At 49.3% G+C, this 24,351-nt stretch overlaps 1 protein-coding gene across 4 annotated transcripts in view; it reads left to right on the forward strand.

Moving 5' to 3' along the window:
• The window catches only part of C2CD5 (C2 calcium dependent domain containing 5), a 94,287-nt gene extending 72,505 nt beyond the window's left edge, over positions 1–21,782 (forward strand). For 3 of the 4 annotated variants that reach the window (XM_072131913.1, XM_072131915.1, XM_072131914.1), the window contains exons 9-18: positions 8,310–8,371; positions 8,447–8,545; positions 8,777–8,866; positions 8,939–9,026; positions 12,060–12,146; positions 13,990–14,034; positions 14,166–14,273; positions 19,303–19,493; positions 19,598–19,744; positions 19,849–21,782. In XM_072131913.1, coding sequence (XP_071988014.1) covers positions 8,310–8,371; positions 8,447–8,545; positions 8,777–8,866; positions 8,939–9,026; positions 12,060–12,146; positions 13,990–14,034; positions 14,166–14,273; positions 19,303–19,493; positions 19,598–19,744; positions 19,849–19,980 — 1,049 coding nt within the window. In that variant the 3' untranslated portion in view covers positions 19,981–21,782. The remainder of the gene's footprint in view (positions 1–8,309; positions 8,372–8,446; positions 8,546–8,776; positions 8,867–8,938; positions 9,027–12,059; positions 12,147–13,989; positions 14,035–14,165; positions 14,274–19,302; positions 19,494–19,597; positions 19,745–19,848) is intronic. The other variant, XM_072131916.1, reaches the window with a different exon arrangement.
• The last annotated feature ends 2,569 nt before the right edge of the window (positions 21,783–24,351 follow it).

Genomic DNA, 24,351 nt, shown 5'->3' on the forward strand with positions numbered 1-24,351 from the left:
GATGTAACTCAGGATCAGTACAGGATAAGTAATGTCATGTATGTACACAGTGACTGCTCCAGCAGCAGAATAGTGAGTGCAGCTCTGGAGTATAATACAGGATGTAACTCAGGATCAGTACAGGATAAGTAATGTCATGTATGTACACAGTGACTGCACCAGCAGCAGAATAGTGACTGCAGCTCTGGGTATAATACAGGATGTAACTCAGGATCAGTACAGGAGAAGTAATGTCATGTATGTACACAGTGACTGCACCAGCAGCAGAATAGTGAGTGCAGCTCTTTGGTATAATACAGGATGTAACTCAGGATCAGTACAGGATAAGTAATGTCATGTATGTACACAGTGACTGCACCAGCAGCAGAATAGTGAGTGCAGCTCTGGGGTATAATACAGGATGTAACTCAGGATCAGTACAGGATAAGTAATGTCATGTATGTACACAGTGACTGCACCAGCAGCAGAATAGTGAGTGCAGCTCTGGGGTATAATACAGGATGTAACTCAGGATCAGTACAGGATAAGTAATGTCATGTATGTACACAGTGACTGCACCAGCAGCAGAATAGTGAGTGCAGCTCTGGAGTATAATACAGGATGTAACTCAGGAGCAGTACAGGATAAGTAATGTCATGTATGTACACAGTGACTGCACCAGCAGCAGAATAGTGAGTGCAGCTCTGGGGTATAATACAGGATGTAACTCAGGATCAGTACAGGATAAGTAATGTCATGTATGTACACAGTGACTGCACCAGCAGCAGAATAGTGAGTGCAGCTCTGGAGTATAATACAGGATGTAACTCAGGATCAGTACAGGATAAGTAATGTCATGTATGTACACAGTGACTGCTCCAGCAGCAGAATAGTGAGTGCAACTCTGGGGTATAATACAGGATGTAACTCAGGATCAGTACAGGATAAGTAATGTCATGTATGTACATAGTGACTGCACCAGCAGCAGAATAGTGAGTGCAGCTCTGGGGTATAATACAGGATGTAACTCAGGATCAGTACAGGATAAGTAATGTCATGTATGTACACAGTGACTGCACCAGCAGCAGAATAGTGAGTGCAGCTCTGGGGTATAATACAGGATGTAACTCAGGATCAGTACAGGATAAGTAATGTCATGTATGTACACAGTGACTGCACCAGCAGCAGAATAGTGAGTGCAGCTCTGGGGTATAATACAGGATGTAACTCAGGATCAGTACAGGATAAGTAATGTCATGTATGTACACAGTGACTGCACCAGCAGCAGAATAGTGAGTGCAGCTCTGGGGTATAATACAGGGTGTAACTCAGGATCAGTACAGGATAAGTAATGTCATGTATGTACACAGTGACTGCACCAGCAGCAGAATAGTGAGTGCAGCTCTGGAGTATAATACAGGATGTAACTCAGGATCAGTACAGGATAAGTAATGTCATGTATGTACACAGTGTAGCAGAATAGTGAGTGCAGCTCTGGGGTATAATACAGGATGTAACTCAGGATCAGTACAGGATAAGTAATGTCATGTATGTACACAGTGACTGCACCAGCAGCAGAATAGTGAGTGCAGCTCTGGGGTATAATACAGGATGTAACTCAGGATCAGTACAGGATAAGTAATGTCATGTATGTACACAGTGACTGCACCAGCAGCAGAATAGTGAGTGCAGCTCTGGAGTATAATACAGGATGTAACTCAGGATCAGTACAGTATAAGTAATGTCATGTATGTACAGTGACTGCACCAGCAGCAGAATAGTGAGTGCAGCTCTGGGGTATAATACAGGATGTAACTCAGGATCAGTACAGGATAAGTAATGTCATGTATGTACACAGTGACTGCACCAGCAGCAGAATAGTGAGTGCAGCTCTGAGGTATAATACAGGATGTAACTCAGGATCAGTACAGGATAAGTAATGTCATGTATGTACACAGTGACTGCACCAGCAGCAGAATAGTGAGTGCAGCTCTGGGGTATAATACAGGATGTAACTCAGGATCAGTACAGGATAAGTAATGTCATGTATGTACACAGTGACTGCACCAGCAGCAGAATAGTGAGTGCAGCTCTGGGGTATAATACAGGATGTAACTCAGGATCAGTACAGGATAAGTAATGTCATGTATGTACACAGTGACTGCACCAGCAGCAGAATAGTGAGTGCAGCTCTGGGGTATAATACAGGATGTAACTCAGGATCAGTACAGGATAAGTAATGTCATGTATGTACACAGTGACTGCACCAGCAGCAGAATAGTGAGTGCAGCTCTGGAGTATAATACAGGATGTAACTCAGGAGCAGTACAGGATAAGTAATGTCATGTATGTACACAGTGACTGCACCAGCAGAATAGTGAGTGCAGCTCTGGAGTATAATACAGGATGTAACTCAGGATCAGTACAGGATAAGTAATGTCATGTATGTACACAGTGACTGCACCAGCAGCAGAATAGTGAGTGCAGCTCTGGGGTATAATACAGGATGTAACTCAGGGTCAGTACAGGATAAGTAATGTCATGTATGTACACAGTGACTGCACCAGCAGCAGAATAGTGAGTGCAGCTCTGGGGTATAATACAGGATGTAACTCAGGATCAGTACAGGATAAGTAATGTCATGTATGTACACAGTGACTGCACCAGCAGCAGAATAGTGAGTGCAGCTCTGGGGTATAATACAGGATGTAACTCAGGATCAGTACAGGATAAGTAATGTCATGTATGTACACAGTGACTGCACCGGCAGCAGAATAGTGAGTGCAGCTCTGGAGTATAATACAGGATGTAACTCAGGATCAGTACAGGATAAGTAATGTCATGTATGTACACAGTGACTGCACCAGCAGCAGAATAGTGAGTGCAGCTCTGGGGTATAATACAGGATGTAACTCAGGATCAGTACAGGATAAGTAATGTCATGTATGTACACAGTGACTGCACCAGCAGCAGAATAGTGAGTGCAGCTCTGGGGTATAATACAGGATGTAACTCAGGATCAGTACAGGATAAGTAATGTCATGTATGTACAGAGACTGCACCAGCAGCAGAATAGTGAGTGCAGCTCTGGGGTATAATACAGGATGTAACTCAGGATCAGTACAGGATAAGTAATGTCATGTATGTACACAGTGTAGCAGAATAGTGAGTGCAGCTCTGGGGTATAATACAGGATGTAACTCAGGATCAGTACAGGATAAGTAATGTCATGTATGTACACAGTGTAGCAGAATAGTGAGTGCAGCTCTGGGGTATAATACAGGATTTAACTCAGGATCAGTACAGGATAAGTAATGTCATGTATGTACACAGTGACTGCACCAGCAGCAGAATAGTGAGTGCAGCTCTGGGGTATAATACAGGATGTAACTCAGGATCAGTACAGGATAAGTAATGTCATGTATGTACAGTGACTGCACCAGCAGCAGAATAGTGAGTGCAGCTCTGGGGTATAATACAGGGTGTAACTCAGGATCAGTACAGGATAAGTAATGTCATGTATGTACACAGTGACTGCACCAGCAGCAGAATAGTGAGTGCAGCTCTGGGGTATAATACAGGATGTAACTCAGGGTCAGTACAGGATAAGTAATGTCATGTATGTACACAGTGACTGCACCAGCAGCAGAATAGTGAGTGCAGCTCTGGAGTATAATACAGGATGTAACTCAGGATCAGTACAGGATAAGTAATGTCATGTATGTACACAGTGACTGCTCCAGCAGCAGAATAGTGAGTGCAGCTCTGGAGTATAATACAGGATGTAACTCAGGATCAGTACAGGATAAGTAATGTCATGTATGTACACAGTGACTGCACCAGCAGCAGAATAGTGAGTGCAGCTCTGGGGTATAATACAGGATGTAACTCAGGATCAGTACAGGATAAGTAATGTCATGTATGTACACAGTGACTGCACCAGCAGCAGAATAGTGAGTGCAGCTCTGGGGTATAATACAGGATGTAACTCAGGATCAGTACAGGATAAGTAATGTCATGTATGTACACAGTGACTGCACCAGTAGCAGAATAGTGAGTGCAGCTCTGGGGTATAATACAGGATGTAACTCAGGATCAGTACAGGATAAGTAATGTCATGTATGTACACAGTGACTGCACCAGGAGCAGAATTGTGAGTGCAGCTCTGGAGTATAATACAGGATGTAACTCAGGATCAGTACAGGATAAGTAATATCATGTATGTACACAGTGACTGCACCAGCAGCAGAATAGTGAGTGCAGCTCTGGAGTATAATACAGGATGTAACTCAGGATCAGTACAGGATAAGTAATGTCATGTATGTACAGTGACTGCCCCAGCAGCAGAATAGTGAGTGCAGCTCTGGAGTATAATACAGGATGTAACTCAGGATCAGTACAGGATAAGTAATGTCATGTATGTACACAGTGACTGCACCAGCAGCAGAATAGTGAGTGCAGCTCTGGAGTATAATACAGGATGTAACTCAGGATCAGTACAGGATAAGTAATGTCATGTATGTACACAGTGACTGCACCAGCAGCAGAATAGTGAGTGCAGCTCTGGAGTATAATACAGGATGTAACTCAGGATCAGTACAGGATAAGTAATGTCATGTATGTACACAGTGACTGCACCAGCAGCAGAATAGTGAGTGCAGCTCTGGAGTATAATACAGGATGTAACTCAGGATCAGTACAGGATAAGTAATGTCATGTATGTACACAGTGACTGCACCAGCAGCAGAATAGTGAGTGCAGCTCTGGGGTATAATACAGGATGTAACTCAGGATCAGTACAGGATAAGTAATGTCATGTATGTACAGTGACTGCACCAGCAGCACAATAGTGAGTGCAGCTCTGGGGTATAATACAGGATGTAACTCAGGATCAGTACAGGATAAGTAATGTCATGTATGTACACAGTGACTGCCCCAGCAGCAGAATAGTGAGTGCAGCTCTGGAGTATAATACAGGATGTAACTCAGGATCAGTACAGGATAAGTAATGTCATGTGTGTACACAGTGACTGCTCCAGCAGCAGAATAGTGAGTGCAGCTCTGGAGTATAATACAGGATGTAACTCAGGATCAGTACAGGATAAGTAATGTCATGTATGTACACAGTGACTGCACCAGCAGCAGAATAGTGAGTGCAGCTCTGGGGTATAATACAGGATGTAACTCAGGATCAGTACAGGATAAGTAATGTCATGTATGTACACAGTGACTGCACCAGCAGCAGAATAGTGAGCGCAGCTCTGGGGTATAATACAGGATGTAACTCAGGATCAGTACAGGATAAGTAATGTTATGTATGTACACAGTGACTGCACCAGCAGCAGAATAGTGAGTGCAGCTCTGGGGTATAATACAGGATGTAACTCAGGATCAGTACAGGATAAGTAATGTCACGTATGTACACAGTGACTGCACCAGCAGCAGAATAGTGAGTGCAGCTCTGGGGTATGATACAGGATGTAACTCAGGATCAGTACAGGATAAGTAATGTCATGTATGTACACAGTGACTGCACCAGCAGCAGAATAGTGAGTGCAGCTCTGGGGTATAATACAGGATGTAACTCAGGATCAGTACAGGATAAGTAATGTCATGTATGTACACAGTGCCTGCAGCAGAATAGTGAGTGTAGCTCTGGAGTATAATACAGGATGTAACTCAGGATCAGTACAGGATAAGTAATGTCATGTATGTACACAGTGACTGCACCAGCAGCAGAATAGTGAGTGCAGCTCTGGGGTATAATACAGGATGTAACTCAGGATCAGTACAGGATAAGTAATGTCATGTATGTACACAGTGACTGCACCAGCAGCAGAATAGTGAGTGCAGCTCTGGGGTATAATACAGGATGTAACTCAGGATCAGTACAGGATAAGTAATGTCATGTATGTACACAGTGACTGCACCAGCAGCAGAATAGTGAGTGCAGCTCTGGAGTATAATACAGGATGTAACTCAGGATCAGTACAGGATAAGTAATGTCATGTATGTACACAGTGACTGCACCAGCAGCAGAATAGTGAGTGCAGCTCTGGGGTATAATACAGGATGTAACTCAGGATCAGTACAGGATAAGTAATGTCATGTATGTACACAGTGACTGCACCAGCAGCAGATTAGTGAGTGCAGCTCTGGGGTATAATACAGGATGTAACTCAGGATCAGTACAGGATAAGTAATGTCATGTATGTACACAGTGACTGCACCAGCAGCAGAATAGTGAGTGCAGCTCTGGGGTATAATACAGGATGTAACTCAGGATCAGTACAGGATAAGTAATGTCATGTATGTACACAGTGACTGCACCAGCAGCAGAATAGTGAGTGCAGCTCTGGGGTATAATACAGGATGTAACTCAGGATCAGTACAGGATAAGTAATGTCATGTATGTACACAGTGACTGCACCAGCAGCAGAATAGTGAGTGCAGCTCTGGAGTATAATACAGGATGTAACTCAGGATCAGTACATGATAAGTAATGGCATGTATGTACACAGTGACTGCACCAGCAGCAGAATAGTGAGTGCAGCTCTGGGGTATAATACAGGATGTAACTCAGGATCAGTACAGGATAAGTAATGTCATGTATGTACACAGTGACTGCACCAGCAGCAGAATAGTGAATGCAGCTCTGGGGTATAATACAGGATGTAACTCAGGATCAGTACAGGATAAGTAATGTCATGTATGTACACAGTGACTGCACCAGCAGCAGAATAGTGAGTGCAGCTCTGGAGTATAATACAGGATGTAACTCAGGATCAGTACAGGATAAGTAATGTCATGTATGTACACAGTGACTGCACCAGCAGCAGAATAGTGAGTGCAGCTCTGGGGTATAATACAGGATGTAACTCAGGATCAGTACAGGATAAGTAATGTCATGTATGTACACAGTGACTGCACCAGCAGCAGAATAGTGAGTGCAGCTCTGGAGTATAATACAGGATGTAACTCAGGATCAGTACAGGATAAGTAATGTCATGTATGTACACAGTGACTGCACCAGCAGCAGAATAGTGAGCGCAGCTCTGGGGTATAATACAGGATGTAACTCAGGATCAGTACAGGATAAGTAATGTCATGTATGTACACAGTGACTGCACCAGCAGCAGAATAGTGAGTGCAGCTCTGGGGTATAATACAGGATGTAACTCAGGATCAGTACAGGATAAGTAATGTCATGTATGAATAGTGACTGCACCAGCAGCAGAATAGTGAGTGCAGCTCTGGGGTATAATACAGGATGTAACTCAGGATCAGTACAGGATAAGTAATGTCATGTATGTACACAGTGACTGCACCAGCAGCAGAATAGTGAGTGCAGCTCTGGAGTATAATACAGGATGTAACTCAGGATCAGTACAGGATAAGTAATGTCATGTATGTACACAGTGACTGCACCAGCAGCAGAATAGTGAGTGCAGCTCTGGGGTATAATACAGGATGTAACTCAGGATCAGTACAGGATAAGTAATGTCATGCATGTACACAGTGACTGCACCAGCAGCAGAATAGTGAGTGCAGCTCTGGGGTATAATACAGGATGTAACTCAGGATCAGTACAGGATAAGTAATGTCATGTATGTACACAGTGACTGCACCAGCAGCAGAATAGTGAGTGTAGCTCTGGGGTATAATACAGGATGTAACTCAGGATCAGTACAGGATAAGTAATGTCATGTATGTACACAGTGACTGCACCAGCAGCAGAATAGTGAGTGCAGCTCTGGAGTATAATACAGGATGTAACTCAGGATCAGTACAGGATAAGTAATGTCATGTATGTACACAGTGACTGCACCAGCAGCAGAATAGTGAGTGCAGCTCTGGGGTATAATACAGGATGTAACTCAGGATCAGTACAGGATAAGTAATGTCATGTATGTACACAGTGACTGCACCAGCAGCAGAATAGTGAGTGCAGCTCTGGGGTATAATACAGGATGTAACTCAGGATCAGTAAAGGATAAGTAATGTCATGTATGTACACAGTGACTGCACCAGCAGCAGAATAGTGAGTGCAGCTCTGGAGTATAATACAGGATGTAACTCAGGATCAGTACAGGATAAGTAATGTCATGTATGTACAGTGACTGCACCAGCAGCAGAATAGTGAGTGCAGCTCTGGGGTATAATACAGGATGTAACTCAGGATCAGTACAGGATAAGTAATGTCATGTATGTACACAGTGTAGCAGAATAGTGAGTGCAGCTCTGGAGTATAATACAGGATAAGTAATGTCATGTATGTACACAGCAGAATAGTGAGTGCAGCTCTGGAGGATGTGTCTTGTCTTGCACAGGATTCTACAGCTGTAACACTGAGCTGATGCCTGGGATAAATAACTGGACCCCGGACATCCAGGTTGGTTCTGTTCTGTTCAGTTCTTGGTGTTGTCTCCTCCTCTGGGCTCGTGTGACGTTCTTCTCTGTGTTGTAGATGTTCACCTCGGTCCGTGTGATCCGTCTCTCTAACATGACTCTGACCAATCAGACGCTGAACAAGAACTTTAATGACCTGTGTGAGAACCTCCTGAAGGTGCGGACCCCTCTCTCTCTGATCTGTGCTGTGCACTGCCCTCTGCTTGCTGTCAGTGAATGCTGTGGTCTGGAGTCTGACATCCTGCACAGCCCTCACTTGTGTTGTCCTGTACTGACACATTGTAACGCTGTAAAGCTGCAGGATTGTCAGTGCTCCTGGTCACTGACAGGCAGCGGAGATCTTGTAGTGATGTATGTATTAACCCTCGGGTTCCTGGTGTCTCTGCAGAGCCTGTACTTTAAGCTGCGCTCCATGGTCCCGTGCTGCCTGTGTCACGTGAACTTCACGGTGGCGGTGCCGGAGGACGAGTCCATCCAGGTGAGCAGACGCCCTGCGGGTAGGTAGGTGCTCGCTGCGGAGGGTGGCCGTAACTCTTCCGTCTCGTTCCAGGTGGCGGTCACCGCTGTGGCGATCACCTTCGACAAGCAGGAGGCGCTACAGAGCAGCAGACACAAGGCGGGAGCAGCGCAGCCGCGAGGTGAGGGGGCGCCGTGCTCAGGGTGTGCATATACCTCCTCCTATCATCACGGGCTGAGGGTTTGTTACATTGTATCACACACAGTAGTAGGACTCTCCCCCCCCCCGGGGGCGGCTTCTACATTGTAACATCAGGACGAGGGGAAGTCTATAGATACAAAGTGTCCAAAACATCTTTACCATCACAAGTAATAAGGACAGAGGCGCTGCTGCTCCTGCTCTATGTGAGCCCAGGATATGGCACTAATCTCCCTCCACACAATGGCCTCAGAGCAGAGGTCACCACAGCATCCCGCAGCAGTGTACACCAGTATGGGGCATGTGCAGGGTATATAGAGGCTATGTATGTATGGAGTGTGTATAAAGTATATATCTGGGGTATATTTAGACTATGTATGTGGTATATACAGAGTATGTATGGAGTGTATATGGGGCATATATAGAGTATATATGTTATCTATATATAGCTTATATATGTGGGGTATATATAGACTATGTATGGGGTACAAATAGGGTATGTATGTGGTGTGTGTATATATAGACTATGTATGGGATATATAGGCTACATATGGATTATGTATAGAGTATGTATGGGGCATATATAGGCTATGTATGTGGTATAGATTATATATGGGTTATGTATTGGGTATATATAAGCTATGTATGGGGTACATAGAGAGTATATATGGTCTTTATATAGAGAGTATGTGCAGGGTATAAATAGGCTATGCATGGGGTATAGATTATATATAGGCTATGCATGGGGTATAGATTATATATAGGTTATGTATGGGGTATAGATTATATATAGGTTATGTATGGGGTATATATAGGCTATGTATGGGGTATATAAGGTATGTATGGGGTACCTATAGGATATGTATGTAATGTATTTATAGTATATGTATGGGGTATATATAGGCTATGTTTGGGGTATATATAGGCTATATGTATGGGGTATATATAGGCTATGTATGGGGTATATATAGGCTATATGTATGGGGTATATATAGGCTATGTATGGGGTATATATAGGCTATGTATGGGGTATATATAGGCTATGTATGGGGTATATATAGGCTATGTATGGGGTGTATATATAGGCTATGTATGGGGTGTATATATAGGCTATGTATGGGGTGTATATATAGGCTATGTATGGGGTGTATATAGGCTATGTATGGGGTATATATAGGCTATGTATGGGGTGTATATAGGCTATGTATGGGGTATATATAGGCTATGTATGGGGTGTATATAGGCTATGTATGGGGTGTATATAGGCTATGTATGGGGTGTATATAGGCTATATGTATGGGGTGTATATAGGCTATATGTATAGGGTATATATAGGCTATGTATGGGGTATATATAGGCTATGTATGGGGTATATATAGGCTATGTATGGGGTGTATATATAGGCTATGTATGGGGTGTATATATAGGCTATGTATGGGGTATATATAGGCTATGTATGGGGTGTATATAGGCTATATGTATGGGGTATATATAGGCTATGTATGGGGTGTATATATAGGCTATGTATGGGGTATATATAGGCTATGTATGGGGTGTATATAGGCTATATGTATGGGGTATATATAGGCTATGTATGGGGTATATATAGGCTATGTATGGGGTGTATATATAGGCTATGTATGGGGTGTATATAGGCTATGTATGGGGTATATATAGGCTATGTATGGGGTATATATAGGCTATGTATGGGGTATATATAGGCTATGTATGGGGTGTATATATAGGCTATGTATGGGGTGTATATATAGGCTATGTATGGGGTGTATATATAGGCTATGTATGGGGTGTATATAGGCTATGTATGGGGTATATATAGGCTATGTATGGGGTGTATATAGGCTATGTATGGGGTGTATATAGGCTATGTATGGGGTGTATATAGGCTATGTATGGGGTGTATATAGGCTATGTATGGGGTATATATAGGCTATGTATGGGGTATATATAGGCTATGTATGGGGTATATATAGGCTATGTATGGGGTATATATAGGCTATGTATGGGGTATATATAGGGTATGTATGGGGTATATATAGGCTATGTATTGGGTATATATAGGTTATGTATGTGGTATATATAGGCTATGTATGGGGTGTATATAGGCTATGTATGGGGTATATATAGGGTATGTATGTGGTATATATAGGCTATGTATATGGGGTATATATAGGCTATGTATGGGGTGTATATATAGGCTATGTATGGGGTGTATATAGGCTATGTATGGGGTATATATAGGCTATGTATGGGGTATATATAGGCTATGTATGGGGTATATATAGGCTATGTATGGGGTATATATAGGGTATGTATGGGGTATATATAGGGTATGTATGTGGTATATATAGGCTATGTATATGGGGTATATATAGGCTATGTATGGGGTATGTATTGGGTATGTGTGGTGTATATATAGAGTATATATGGGGTATATATAGGCTATGTATATGGGGTATATATAGGCTATGTATGGGGTATGTATTGGGTATGTGTGGTGTATATATAGAGTATATATGGGGTATATATAGGCTATGTATATGGGGTATATATAGGCTATGTATGGGGTATATATAGGGTATATAGGGTATGCATGTTGGGTATATGTGGGGTGTATATAGTGTATGTATGGAGTATGTACAGGGTGTGTGTAGTGTATATATATAGACTATGTACGTGGTGTGTTTATATAGGCTATGTATGGGGTATATATAGGGTATATAGGGTATGCATGTTGGGTATATATGCGGTGTATATATATTGGATGTATGGGGTATATATAGGCTATGTATGGGGTATATATATGCTATTTATGGGATATATATAGAGTATATATGGGGGGTATATAGGGTATATAGGGTATGCATGTTGGGTATATATGGGGTGTATATATAGGGTATGTGGTGTGTGGGCCCGGCTGTGTATGTACGGGCAGGATGAGTAGTGAATGATGAGGCTCTGAGTACTTACCTTCCTATCATCTCCCCCGATCCCTCAGTCTCCACAGACACGGACGAGCTCCTCCAGTTCCCTCTGGAATTATCCTCGGAATCTCCCGGACTGCAGCCGTTCCCCCCAGGAAAAGGTCAGAGCCGGAACCACACTAATATCTGCTCATTGTATAAGTGATGTCATCACAAAGGGGCGGGGAGTGACCACATCCCAGGCTGGTGGGGCGGGGCAGTGACCACCTCCCAGGCTGTGCAGGGGGCGGGGAGTGACCACCTCCCAGGCTGTGCAGTGGGTGGGGCAGTGACCACCTCCCAGGCTATGCAGGGGGCGGGGATTGACCACCTCCCAGGCTAAGCAGTGGGTGGGGCAGTGATCACCTCCCAGGCTGTGCAGAGGGTGGGGCAGTGACCACCTCCCAGGCTATGCAGGGGGTGGGGAGTGACCACATCCCAGGCTGGTGGGACGGGTCTGTGACCACCTCCCAGGCTATGCAGTGGGTGGGGCAGTGATCACCTCCCAGGCTATGCAGGGGGCGGGGAGTGACCACCTCCCGGGCTATGCAGGGGGCGGGGAGTGACCACCTCCCAGGCTGTGCAGGGGGCGGGGCTATGACCACCGCCCAGGCTGTGCAGGGGGCGGGGAGTGACCACCTCCCAGGCTGTGCAGGGGGCGGGGAGTGACCACCTCCCAGGCTATGCAGGGGGCGGGGAGTGACCACCTCCCAGGCTATGCAGGGGGCGGGGAGTGACCACCTCCCAGGCTATGCAGGGAGCGGGGAGTGACCACCTCCCAGGCTGTGCAGGGGGCGGGAAGTGACCACCTCCCAGGCCATGCAGGGGCGGGGAGTGACCACCTCCCAGGCTGATGGGGCGGGGCTGTGACCACCTCCCAGGCTGGTGGGGGCGGAGAGTGACCACCTCCCAGGCTATGCAGGGGGCGGGGAGTGACCACCTCCCAGGCTATGCAGGGGGCGGGGAGTGACCCCCTCCCAGGCTATGCAGGGGGCGGGGAGTGACCACCTCCCAGGCTATGCAGGGGGCGGGGAGTGACCACCTCCCAGGCTGTGCAGGGGGCGGGGAGTGACCACCTCCCATGCTGTGGGGTGGGGCGGGGCTGTGACCACCTCCCAGGCTGGTGGGGCGGGGCTGTGACCAACTCCCAGGCTGATGGGGCTGGGGAGTGACCACCTCCCAGACTGTGCAGGGGGCGGGGCTGTGACCACCTCTCAGGCTCTGGGAGGCAGGGCTGTGACCACCTCCCAGGCTGTGGGGGTGGGCTGTGACCACCTCTCAGGCTCTGGGGGGCGTAGCAGTGACCGCCTCCCAGGTTGTGGGGACGGGCAGTGACCACCTCTCAGGCTCTGGGGGGCGGAGCAGTGACCACCTCCCAGGGTGTGCAGGGGGCGGTGCATTGATCACCTCCCAGGCTACGCAGGGGGCGGGGCAGTGACCACCTCCCAGGCTGTGCAGGGGGCGGGGCAGTGGCCACGTCCCAGGCTGTGCAGGGGGCAGGGCAGTGACCACCTCCCAGGATGTGCAGGGGGCGGGGCAGTGACCACCTCCCAGGCTGTGCAGGGGGCGGGGAGTGACCACCTCCCAGGCTATGCAGGGGGCGGGGCAGTGACCACCTCCTGGCTCTGGGGACGGGGCAGTGACCACCTCCCAGGCTGTGCAGGGGGCGGGGCAGTGACCACCTCCCAGGATGTGCAGGTGGTGGGGCAGTGACCACCTCCCAGGCTATGCAGGGGGCGGGGCAGTGACCACCTCCCAGGCTATGCAGGGGGCGGGGAGTGACCACCTCCCAGGCTATGCAGGGGGCGGGGCAGTGACCACCTCCCAGGCTATGCAGGGGGCGGGGCAGTGACCACCTCCCAGGATGTGCAGGGGGTGGGGCAGTGACCACCTCCTGGCTCTGGGGGCGGGGCAGTGACCACCTCTCAGCCAGGGGCTATGACCTCCTTGTCTTGTGTCTCGCAGATCTCCAGGACAGGACGGGCTCCTCGGTTGGTGTCTCTCAGAGAGGTAAGTCCCGGGGTGCTGGTGGGCGGCGCCTGTCTCCTGTCTCTGGGAGGTGATTGGCTGTGATGAGCAGGAGACGTCATCCATCTTTTTTCTTTGTCTTTTTGTCCTGTCTCTGCCTCCGCCGCCTCCAGCCGCCTCGGCCGCCGTTGATTACGGTTCCCTTGCAGACAGATGCAGCAGCTGGATAGAGCACATAAAACTGCGAGCTCACACCATGAGACGCGGATCAGTAAAGACAAGTAGGAGGCTCTGTGTTTCTTCATTGTCCGACATGGGGGAGGGGCTACCAGATCACAGTGCGGCCTAATCCTCCAGGACCCATCATTATACTCCGCTCACATCCAAAGCTGCAGTCATGATCATCAGGCTGCAGGGAAGCGGGATCCACGTACCCGGCTCTTCTATACAGGATCCTCATCAGTCACTATCATTACTCACACAGTCCAGCAGCTTCAGAGCTGAAATCTCCCTGCACCCCCTGCTAGTGCAGCGTCTGCACAAACTGATGGTTTCCAACAGCAGCAGAATAGTGAGTGCAGCTCTGGAGTATAATACAGGATGTAACTCAGGATCAGTACAGGATAAGTAATGTCATGTATGTACACAGTGACTGCACCAGCAGCAAAATAGTGAGTGCAGCTCTGGAGTATAATACAGGATGTAACTCAGGATCAGTACAGGATAAGTAATGTCATGTATGTACACAGTGACTGCACCAGCAGCAGAATAGTGAGTGCGGCTCTGGGGTATAATACAGGATGTAACTCAGGATCAGTACAGGATAAGTAATGTCATGTATGTACACAGTGACTGCACCAGCAGCAGAATAGTGAGTGCAGCTCTGGGGTATAATACAGGATGTAACTCAGGATCAGTACAGGATAAGTAATGTCATGTATGTACACAGTGACTGCACCAGCAGCAGAATAGTGAGTGCAGCTCTGGAGTATAATACTGGATGTAACTCAGGATCAGTACAGGATAAGTAATGTCATGTATGTACACAGTGACTGCACCAGCAGCAGAATAGTGAGTGCAGCTCTGGGGTATAATACAGGATGTAACTCAGGATCAGTACAGGATAAGTAATGTCATGTATGTACACAGTGACTGCACCAGCAGCAGAATAGTGAGTGCAGCTCTGGGGTATAATACAGGATGTAACTCAGGATCAGTACAGGATAAGTAATGTCATGTATGTACACAGTGACTGCACCAGCAGCAGAATAGTGAGCGCAGCTCTGGGGTATAATACAGGATGTAACTCAGGATCAGTGCAGGATAAGTAATGTCATGTATGTACACAGTGACTGCACCAGCAGCAGAATAGTGAGTGCAGCTCTGGGGTATAATACAGGATGTAACTCAGGATCAGTACAGGATAAGTAATGTCATGTATGTACACAGTGACTGCACCAGCAGCAGAATAGTGAGTGCAGCTCTGGAGTATAATACAGGATGTAACTCAGGATCAGTACAGGATAAGTAATGTCATGTATGTGCACAGTGACTGCACCAGCAGCAGAATAGTGAGTGCAGCTCTGGAGTATAATACAGGATGTAACTCAGGATCAGTACAGGATAAGTAATGTCATGTATGTACACAGTGACTGCACCAGCAGCAGAATAGTGAGTGCAGCTCTGGAGTATAATACAGGATGTAACTCAGGATCAGTACAGGATAAGTAATGTCATGTATGTACACAGTGACTGCACCAGCAGCAGAATAGTGAGTGCAGCTCTGGAGTATAATACAGGATGTAACTCAGGATCAGTACAGGATAAGTAATGTCATGTATGTACACAGTGACTGCACCAGCAGCAGAATAGTGAGTGCAGCTCTGGGGTATAATACAGGATGTAACTCAGGATCAGTACAGGATAAGTAATGTCATGTATGTACACAGTGACTGCACCAGCAGAATAGTGAGTGCAGCTCTGGGGTATAATACAGGATGTAACTCAGGATCAGTACAGGATAAGTAATGTCATGTATGTACACAGTGACTGCACCAGCAGTAGAATAGTGAGTGCAGCTCTGGGGTATAATACAGGAGGTAACTCAGGATCAGTACAGGATGAGTAATGTCATGTATGTACACAGTGACTGCACCAGCAGTAGAATAGTGAGTGCAGCTCTGGAGTATAATACAGGATGTAACTCAGGATCAGTACAGGATAAGTAATGTCATGTATGTACACAGTGACTGCACCAGCAGCAGAATAGTGAGTGCAGCTCTGGAGTATAATACAGGATGTAACTCAGGATCAGTACAGGATAAGTAATGTCATGTATGTACACAGTGACTGCACCAGCAGTAGAATAGTGAGTGCAGCTCTGGATTATAATACAGGAGGTAACTCAGGATCAGTACAGGATGAGTAATGTCATGTATGTACACAGTGACTGCACCAGCAGCAGAATAGTGAGTGCAGCTCTGGGGTATAATACAGGATGTAACTCAGGATCAGTACAGGATAAGTAATGTCATGTATGTACACAGTGACTGCACCAGCAGCAGAATAGTGAGTGCAGCTCTGGGGTATAATACAGGATGTAACTCAGGATCAGTACAGGATAAGTAATGTCATGTATGTACACAGTGACTGCACCAGCAGCAGAATAGTGAGTGCAGCTCTGGAGTATAATACAGGATGTAACTCAGGATCAGTACAGGATAAGTAATGTCATGTATGTACAGTGACTGCACCAGCAGCAGAATAGTGAGTGCAGCTCTGGGGTATAATACAGGATGTAACTCAGGATCAGTACAGGATAAGTAATGTCATGTATGTACACAGTGACTGCACCAGCAGCAGAATAGTGAGTACAGCTCTGGGGTATAATACAGGATGTAACTCAGGATCAGTACAGGATAAGTAATGTCATGTATGTACACAGTGACTGCACCAGCAGCAGAATAGTGAGTGCAGCTCTGGAGTATAATACAGGATGTAGCTCAGGATCAGTACAGGATAAGTAATGTCATGTATGTACACAGTGACTGCACCAGCAGCAGAATAGTGAGTGCAGCTCTGGAGTATAATACAGGATGTAACTCAGGGTCAGTACAGGATAAGTAATGTCATGTATGTACACAGTGACTGCACCAGCAGCAGAATAGTGAGCGCAGCTCTGGGGTATAATACAGGATGTAACTCAGGATCAGTACAGGATAAGTAATGTCATGTATGTACACATTGACTGCACCAGCAGTAGAATAGTGATTGCAGCTCTGGGGTATAATACAGGATGTAACTCAGGATCAGTACAGGATAAGTAATGCCATGTATGTACACAGTGACTGCACCAGCAGCAGAATAGTGAGTGCAGCTCTGGAGTATAATAAACGATGTAACTCAGGATCAGTACAGGATAAGTAATGTCATGTATGTACACAGTGACTGCACCAGCAGCAGAATAGTGAGTGCAGCTCTGGGGTATAATACAGGATGTAACTCAGGATCAGTACAGGATAAGTAATGTCATGTATGTACACAGTGACTGCACCAGCAGCAGAATAGTGAGTGCAGCTCTGGGGTATAATACAGGATGTAACTCAGGATCAGTACAGGATAAGTAATGTCATGTATGTACACAGTGACTGCACCAGCAGCAGAATAGTGAGTGCAGCTCTGGAATATAATACAGGATGTAACTCAGGATCAGTACAGGATAAGTAATGTCATGTATGTACACAGTGACTGCACCAGCAGCAGAATAGTGAGTGCAGCTCTGGAGTATAATACAGGATGTAACTCAGGATCAGTACAGGATAAGTAATGTCATGTATGTACACAGTGACTGCACCAGCAGCAGAATAGTGAGTGCAGCTCTGGGGTATAATACAGGATGTAACTCAGGATCAGTACAGGATAAGTAATGTCATGTATGTACACAGTGACTGCACCAGCAGCAGAATAGTGAGTGCAGCTCTGGGGTATAATGCAGGATGTAACTCAGGATCAGTACAGGATAAGTAATGTCATGTATGTACACAGTGACTGCACCAGCAGCAGAATAGTGAGTGCAGCTCTGGAGTATAATACAGGATGTAACTCAGGATCAGTACAGGATAAGTAATGACATGTATGTACACAGTGACTGCACCAGCAGCAGAATAGTGAGTGCAGCTCTGGATTATAATACAGGATGTAACTCAGGATCAGTACAGGATAAGTAATGTCATGTATGTACAGTGACTGCACCAGCAGCAGAATAGTGAGTGCAGCTCTGGGGTATAATACAGGATGTAACTCAGGATCAGTACAGGATAAGTAATGTCATGTATATACACAGTGACTGCACCAGCAGCAGAATAGTGAGTGCAGCTCTGGGGTATAATACAGGATGTAACTCAGGATCAGTACAGGATAAGTAATGTCATGTATGTACACAGTGACTGCACCAGCAGCAGAATAGTGAGTGCAGCTCTGGGGTATAATACAGGATGTAACTCAGGATCAGTACAGGATAAGTAATGTCATGTATGTACACAGTGACTGCACCAGCAGCAGAATAGTGAGTGCAGCTCTGGAGTATAATACAGGATGTAACTCAGGATCAGTACAGGATAAGTAATGTCATGTATGTACACAGTGACTGCACCAGCAGCAGAATAGTGAGTGCAGCTCTGGGGTATAATACAGGATGTAACTCAGGATCAGTACAGGATAAGTAATGTCATGTATGTACACAGTGACTGCACCAGCAGCAGAATAGTGAGTGCAGCTCTGGGGTATAATACAGGATGTAACTCAGGATCAGTACAGGATAAGTAATGTCATGTATGTACACAGTGACTGCACCAGCAGCAGAATAGTGAGTGCAGCTCTGGAGTATAATACAGGATGTAACTCAGGATCAGTACAGGATAAGTAATGTCATGTATGTACACAGTGTAGCTGAGTAGTGAGTGCAGCTCTGGGGATCAGTGTAGGGACCACCCCTCTATGTTAATGAGTCACTGGTGGCGCCCCCTGGTGTAGCCTGCGGCACAGTCCAGGTTCCGGCTTTCACACTTTCCCGTGTCCGGTGATTTCTCTTCCTGGATGATTATTATAATTTTCGCTTTTCCATCTTTTCTTTCGGCTTTTCGCTCCTTTCCTCGGTGATTCTCTTGCAGGATTGTGCTCCTCCTCCTGCGCATGTGATCTGCATGACTCCACCATCGCTCCCCTCTGCCTGACACCGCGGGGGCTGATCCTCACCTTTGGCTGTCCGCCCCCTCTGTGTTAACTCCTCCCACTTGTCTCTTTCTCTTGCAGTCACCTCCCTGGATAAGGCGAGTCCGCTGGGCGAGGGTCACCTCCGGAACCGTCCGGGCGCGGCTCTGGGGAGTCCCACCGTGGCCGTGGTGAAGATGACTCCACTGTCCTTCATCCCGGGGGCCAAAATCTCCAAATATCTGGGGATCATCAACATGTTCTTCATCCGGGAGACCACGTCGCTGCGCGAGGTGAGACGTTCACTGACGGCAAGCAGGAAATGCAATCATTATTTGCATTGTCTCACAATTGGCTTCCATGGGAGCTGATGTGTTGTTACATTGTGTCGCGGCAGGAGGGCGGGGTCAGCGGCTTCCTCCACGCCTTCATCTGTGAAGTCTTCGCCATGGTCCGTGCACATGTCGCCGCCCTGGGGGGTAACGCTGTGGTGTCGTACATCATGAAGCAATGCGTCTTCATAGAAAACACTAATAAAAACCAGGTAACCACAATCCTAACCAGTGTCAGGTGGGCGGTGCCAGACTGCTGCCCAGCCCCGCCCACCTGACACCAGTACAATGACACTCCGATTACTGTCTCTTCCAGGCTCAGTGTCTCATCAATGTGAGTGGAGACGCCGTCATCTTCACCCGGGAGTCAGAGACTGATGTGACCTCCGCAGCAGCAGCGCCGCAGCAGCAGCCGTGTGGTCAGAACTGTGCAGGGGAGGGCACGTGAGGGCGGAGTCTCTGCACGCCTTTTCATGGGCCGGCGCATGTGCGGTGTCCGCTTCCGCCAGATTTGTTGTTTGTCAAACTTCCATTTGGAAGATGGGAATCTGTGCTGGATCCGTCATCAGCCCCAGGGAGCCGTCACTCATCACCGGGATCCGCCATCAGCCCCAGGGAGCCGTCACCCATCACCCGGATCCGTCATCAGCCCTAGGGAGCCGTCGCCCATCACTGGGATCCATCATCAGCCCCAGGGAGCCGTCGCCCATCACTGGGATCCATCATCAGCCCCAGGGAGCCGTCGCCCATCACTGGGATCCATCATCAGCCCCAGGGAGCCGTCGGCCATCACTGGGATCCATCATCAGCCCCAGGGAGCCGTCGGCCATCACTGGGATCTGTCATCAGCCCTAGAGAGCCATCAGCCATCACCAGGATCCATCATCAGCCCCAGGTAGCTGTCACCCATCACTGGGATCCGTCATCAGTCCCAGGGAGCCGTCACTCATCACCGGGATCCGTCATCAGCCCCAGGGAGCCGTCGCCCATCACTGGGATCCATCATCAGCCCCAAGGAGTCGTCGCCCATCACTGGGATCCATCATCAGCCCCAAGGAGCCGTCACCCATCACCGGGATCCATCATCAGCCCCAAGGAGTCGTCGCCCATCACTGGGATCCATCATCAGCCCCAAGGAGCCGTCACCCATCACCGGGATCCATCATCAGCCCCAAGGAGCCGTCGCCCATCACTGGGATCCATCATCAGCCCCAGGGAGCCATCACCCATCACTGGGGTCCGTCATCAGCCCCAGGGAGCCATCACCCATCACTGGGGTCCGTCATCAGCTGCAGAGAAGTGAGATCCACCACAAAGATCCTTAAGTTGTAGAGATCCGTCATCAGCCACTGAGCTCCGTGATCAGGTCCTTTCAGGATCACTCTGACTTCCGCCATGATGGATCCTCCCGGCCAGTGATCTGCAGCCTTGCTAGTGAAACTACTGCTCCACAGCGGCCTCGTCGGGCTCCACAGCGATCCCAGCATGGACTCCACAGCGGCCTCGTCGGGCTCCACAGCGGCCCCGGCATGGACTCCACAGCGGCCCCGGCCTGGGCTCCACAGCGGCCCCGGCCTGGGCTCCACAGCGGCCCCGGCCTGGGCTCCACAGCGGCCCCGGCCTGGGCTCCACAGCGGCCCCGGCCTGGGCTCCACAGCGGCCCCGGCCTGGGCTCCACAGCGGCCTCGGCCTGGGCTCCACAGCGGCCCGGCCTGGGCCTCCACAGCGGCCTCGGCCTGGGCTCCACAGCGGCCTCGGCCTGGGCTCCACAGCGGCCCCGGCCTGGGCTCCACAGCGGCCCCGGCCTGGGCTCCACAGCGGCCCCGGCCTGGGCTCCACAGCGGCCCCGGCCTGGGCTCCACAGCGGCCCCGGCCTGGGCTCCACAGAAGCCTCTTCTACAGACCAGTCCCAGGTCCAGGCTGTTGCCTGCGGTACTGAATGTCGTCGTATTATTACCCCCGGTGCTAGCGGCAACGTCTCGTCCTGGTGAGACCCAAGTATTATAGAGGAGGGGTCATCTGCCCCACAGCGGCCTCCGGTGGCTCCTGACCCCCCAGCACTAATCAGCACATGAAGAATCTTCAAATCATCTCTATATTTTTTATATTTTATTATGATGCAGCGGAGTGGGAAGGAGCTCATGTGGTGAGGGGCGGGGAAATGGGGCTCCGCCCTGGGAGCAAATCGGAAAGACTTGAATGTAAATATGTAAGATGTGTCTGGATGTAGAAATAAAGACATTCACCTGAGGTGTGAGACACCCTCCTAGTACACAGTAACAAACCCCCATCAGAGCTGAACTCTCCCGGCATCCCCTGCCCCATCAGAGCTGAACTCTCCCGGCATCCCCTGCCCCATCAGAGCTGAACTCTCCCGGCATCCCCTGCCCTATCAGAGCTGAACTCTCCCGGCATCCCCTGCCCTATCAGAGCTGAACTCTCCCGGCATCCCCTGCCCCATCCGAGCTGAACTCTCCCGGCATCCCCTGCCCCATCCGAGCTGAACTCTCCCGGCATCCCCTGCCCCATCCGAGCTGATCTCTCCCGGCATCCCCTGCCCCATCCGAGCTGATCTCTCCCGGCATCCCCTGCCCCATCCGAGCTGAACTCTCCCGGCATCCCCTGCCCCATCCGAGCTGAACTCTCCCGGCATCCCCTGCCCCATCCGAGCTGAACTCTCCCGGCATCCCCTGCCCCATCCGAGCTGAACTCTCCCGGCATCCCCTGCCCCATCCGAGCTGAACTCTCCCGGCATCCCCTGCCCCATCCGAGCTGAACTCTCCCGGCATCCCCTGCCCCATCCGAGCTGAACTCTCCCGGCATCCCCTGCCCCATCCGAGCTGAACTCTCCCGGCATCCCCTGCCCCATCCGAGCTGAACTCTCCCGGCATCCCCTGCCCCATCCGAGCTGAACTCTCCCGGCATCCCCTGCCCCATCCGAGCTGAACTCTCCCGGCATCCCCTGCCCCATCCGAGCTGAACTCTCCCGGCATCCCCTGCCCCATCCGAGCTGAACTCTCCCGGCATCCCCTGCCCCATCCGAGCTGAACTCTCCCGGCATCCCCTGCCCCATCCGAGCTGAACTCTCCCGGCATCCCCTGCCCCATCCGAGCTGAACTCTCCCGGCATCCCCTGCCCCATCCGAGCTGAACTCTCCCGGCATCCCCTGCCCCATCCGAGCTGAACTCTCCCGGCATCCCCTGCCCCATCCGAGCTGAACTCTCCCGGCATCCCCTGCCCCATCCGAGCTGAACTCTCCCGGCATCCCCTGCCCCATCCGAGCTGAACTCTCCCGGCATCCCCTGCCCCATCCGAGCTGAACTCTCCCGGCATCCCCTGCCCCATCCGAGCTGAACTCTCCCGGCATCCCCTGCCCCATCCGAGCTGAACTCTCCCGGCATCCCCTGCCCCATCCGAGCTGAACTCTCCCGGCATCCCCTGCCCCATCCGAGCTGAACTCTCCCGGCATCCCCTGCCCCATCCGAGCTGAACTCTCCCGGCATCCCCTGCCCCATCCGAGCTGAACTCTCCCGGCATCCCCTGCCCCATCCGAGCTGAACTCTCCCGGCATCCCCTGCCCCATCCGAGCTGAACTCTCCCGGCATCCCCATCTGAGCTGAACTCTCCCGGCATCCCCTGCCCCATCCGAGCTGAACTCTCCCGGCATCCCCTGCCCCATCCGAGCTGATCTCTCCCGGCATCCCCTGCCCCATCCGAGCTGATCTCTCCCGGCATCCCCTGCCCCATCCGAGCTGATCTCTCCCGGCATCCCCTGCCCCATCCGAGCTGATCTCTCCCGGCATCCCCTGCCCCATCCGAGCTGATCTCTCCCGGCATCCCCTGCCCCATCCGAGCTGAACTCTCCCGGCATCCCCTGCCCCATCCGAGCTGAACTCTCCCGGCATCCCCTGCCCCATCCGAGCTGAACTCTCCCGGCATCCCCTGCCCCATCCGAGCTGAACTCTCCCGGCATCCCCTGCCCCATCCGAGCTGAACTCTCCCGGCATCCCCTGCCCCATCCGAGCTGAACTCTCCCGGCATCCCCTGCCCCATCCGAGCTGAACTCTCCCAGCATCCAGAACGATGAGAGAGGAGAAGGAGAAACATAAGAGAGCACAAGGAGAGCGATGAGAGAGGAAGGAGAAACGTGAGAGAGCACAAGGAGAGCGATGAGAGAGAGGAAAGGAGAAACATAAGAGCACAAGGAGTGTGATGAGAGAGGGAGGAGATACATAAGAGCACAAGGATTGCGATGAGAGAGGGAGGAGATACATAAGAGCACAAGGAGTGCGATGAGAGAGGGAGAAATGTAAGAAAGCACAAGGAGTGCGATGAGAGAGAAAGGGAGGAGAAACAAGAGAGCACAAGGCATGCAATGAGAGAGAGGGGAGGAGAAACAACACAAGGAGAGCGAAGAGAGGGGGAGGAGAAACATAAGAGAGCACAAGGAGAGCAATGAGATAGGGAGGAGATACATAAGAGAGCACAAGGAGAGCAATGAGATAGGAGATACATAAGAGCACAAGGAAAGCGATGAGAGAGGAGAAACAAAAGAGCACAAGGAGTGTGATGAGAGAGGAGGAGGAGGAAAAACATAAGAGATCACCATGAAAGCGAGAGGGGAGGAGAAACAAGAGAGCACAAGCAGTGATGAGAGAGGAGAAACATAAGACAACACAAGGAGACCTAAGAGAGGAGAAACATAAGAGAGCACAAGGAGTGGGATGAGAGAGAGGGAGGAGAAACAAGAGAGCACAAGGAGTGTGATGAGCGAGGGGGAGGGGAAACATAAGAGAGCACAAGGAAAGCGATGAGAGAG

This window comes from Engystomops pustulosus, unplaced genomic scaffold, assembly GCF_040894005.1.
Source record: "Engystomops pustulosus unplaced genomic scaffold, aEngPut4.maternal MAT_SCAFFOLD_172, whole genome shotgun sequence".
NCBI lineage: Eukaryota > Metazoa > Chordata > Amphibia > Anura > Leptodactylidae > Engystomops > Engystomops pustulosus.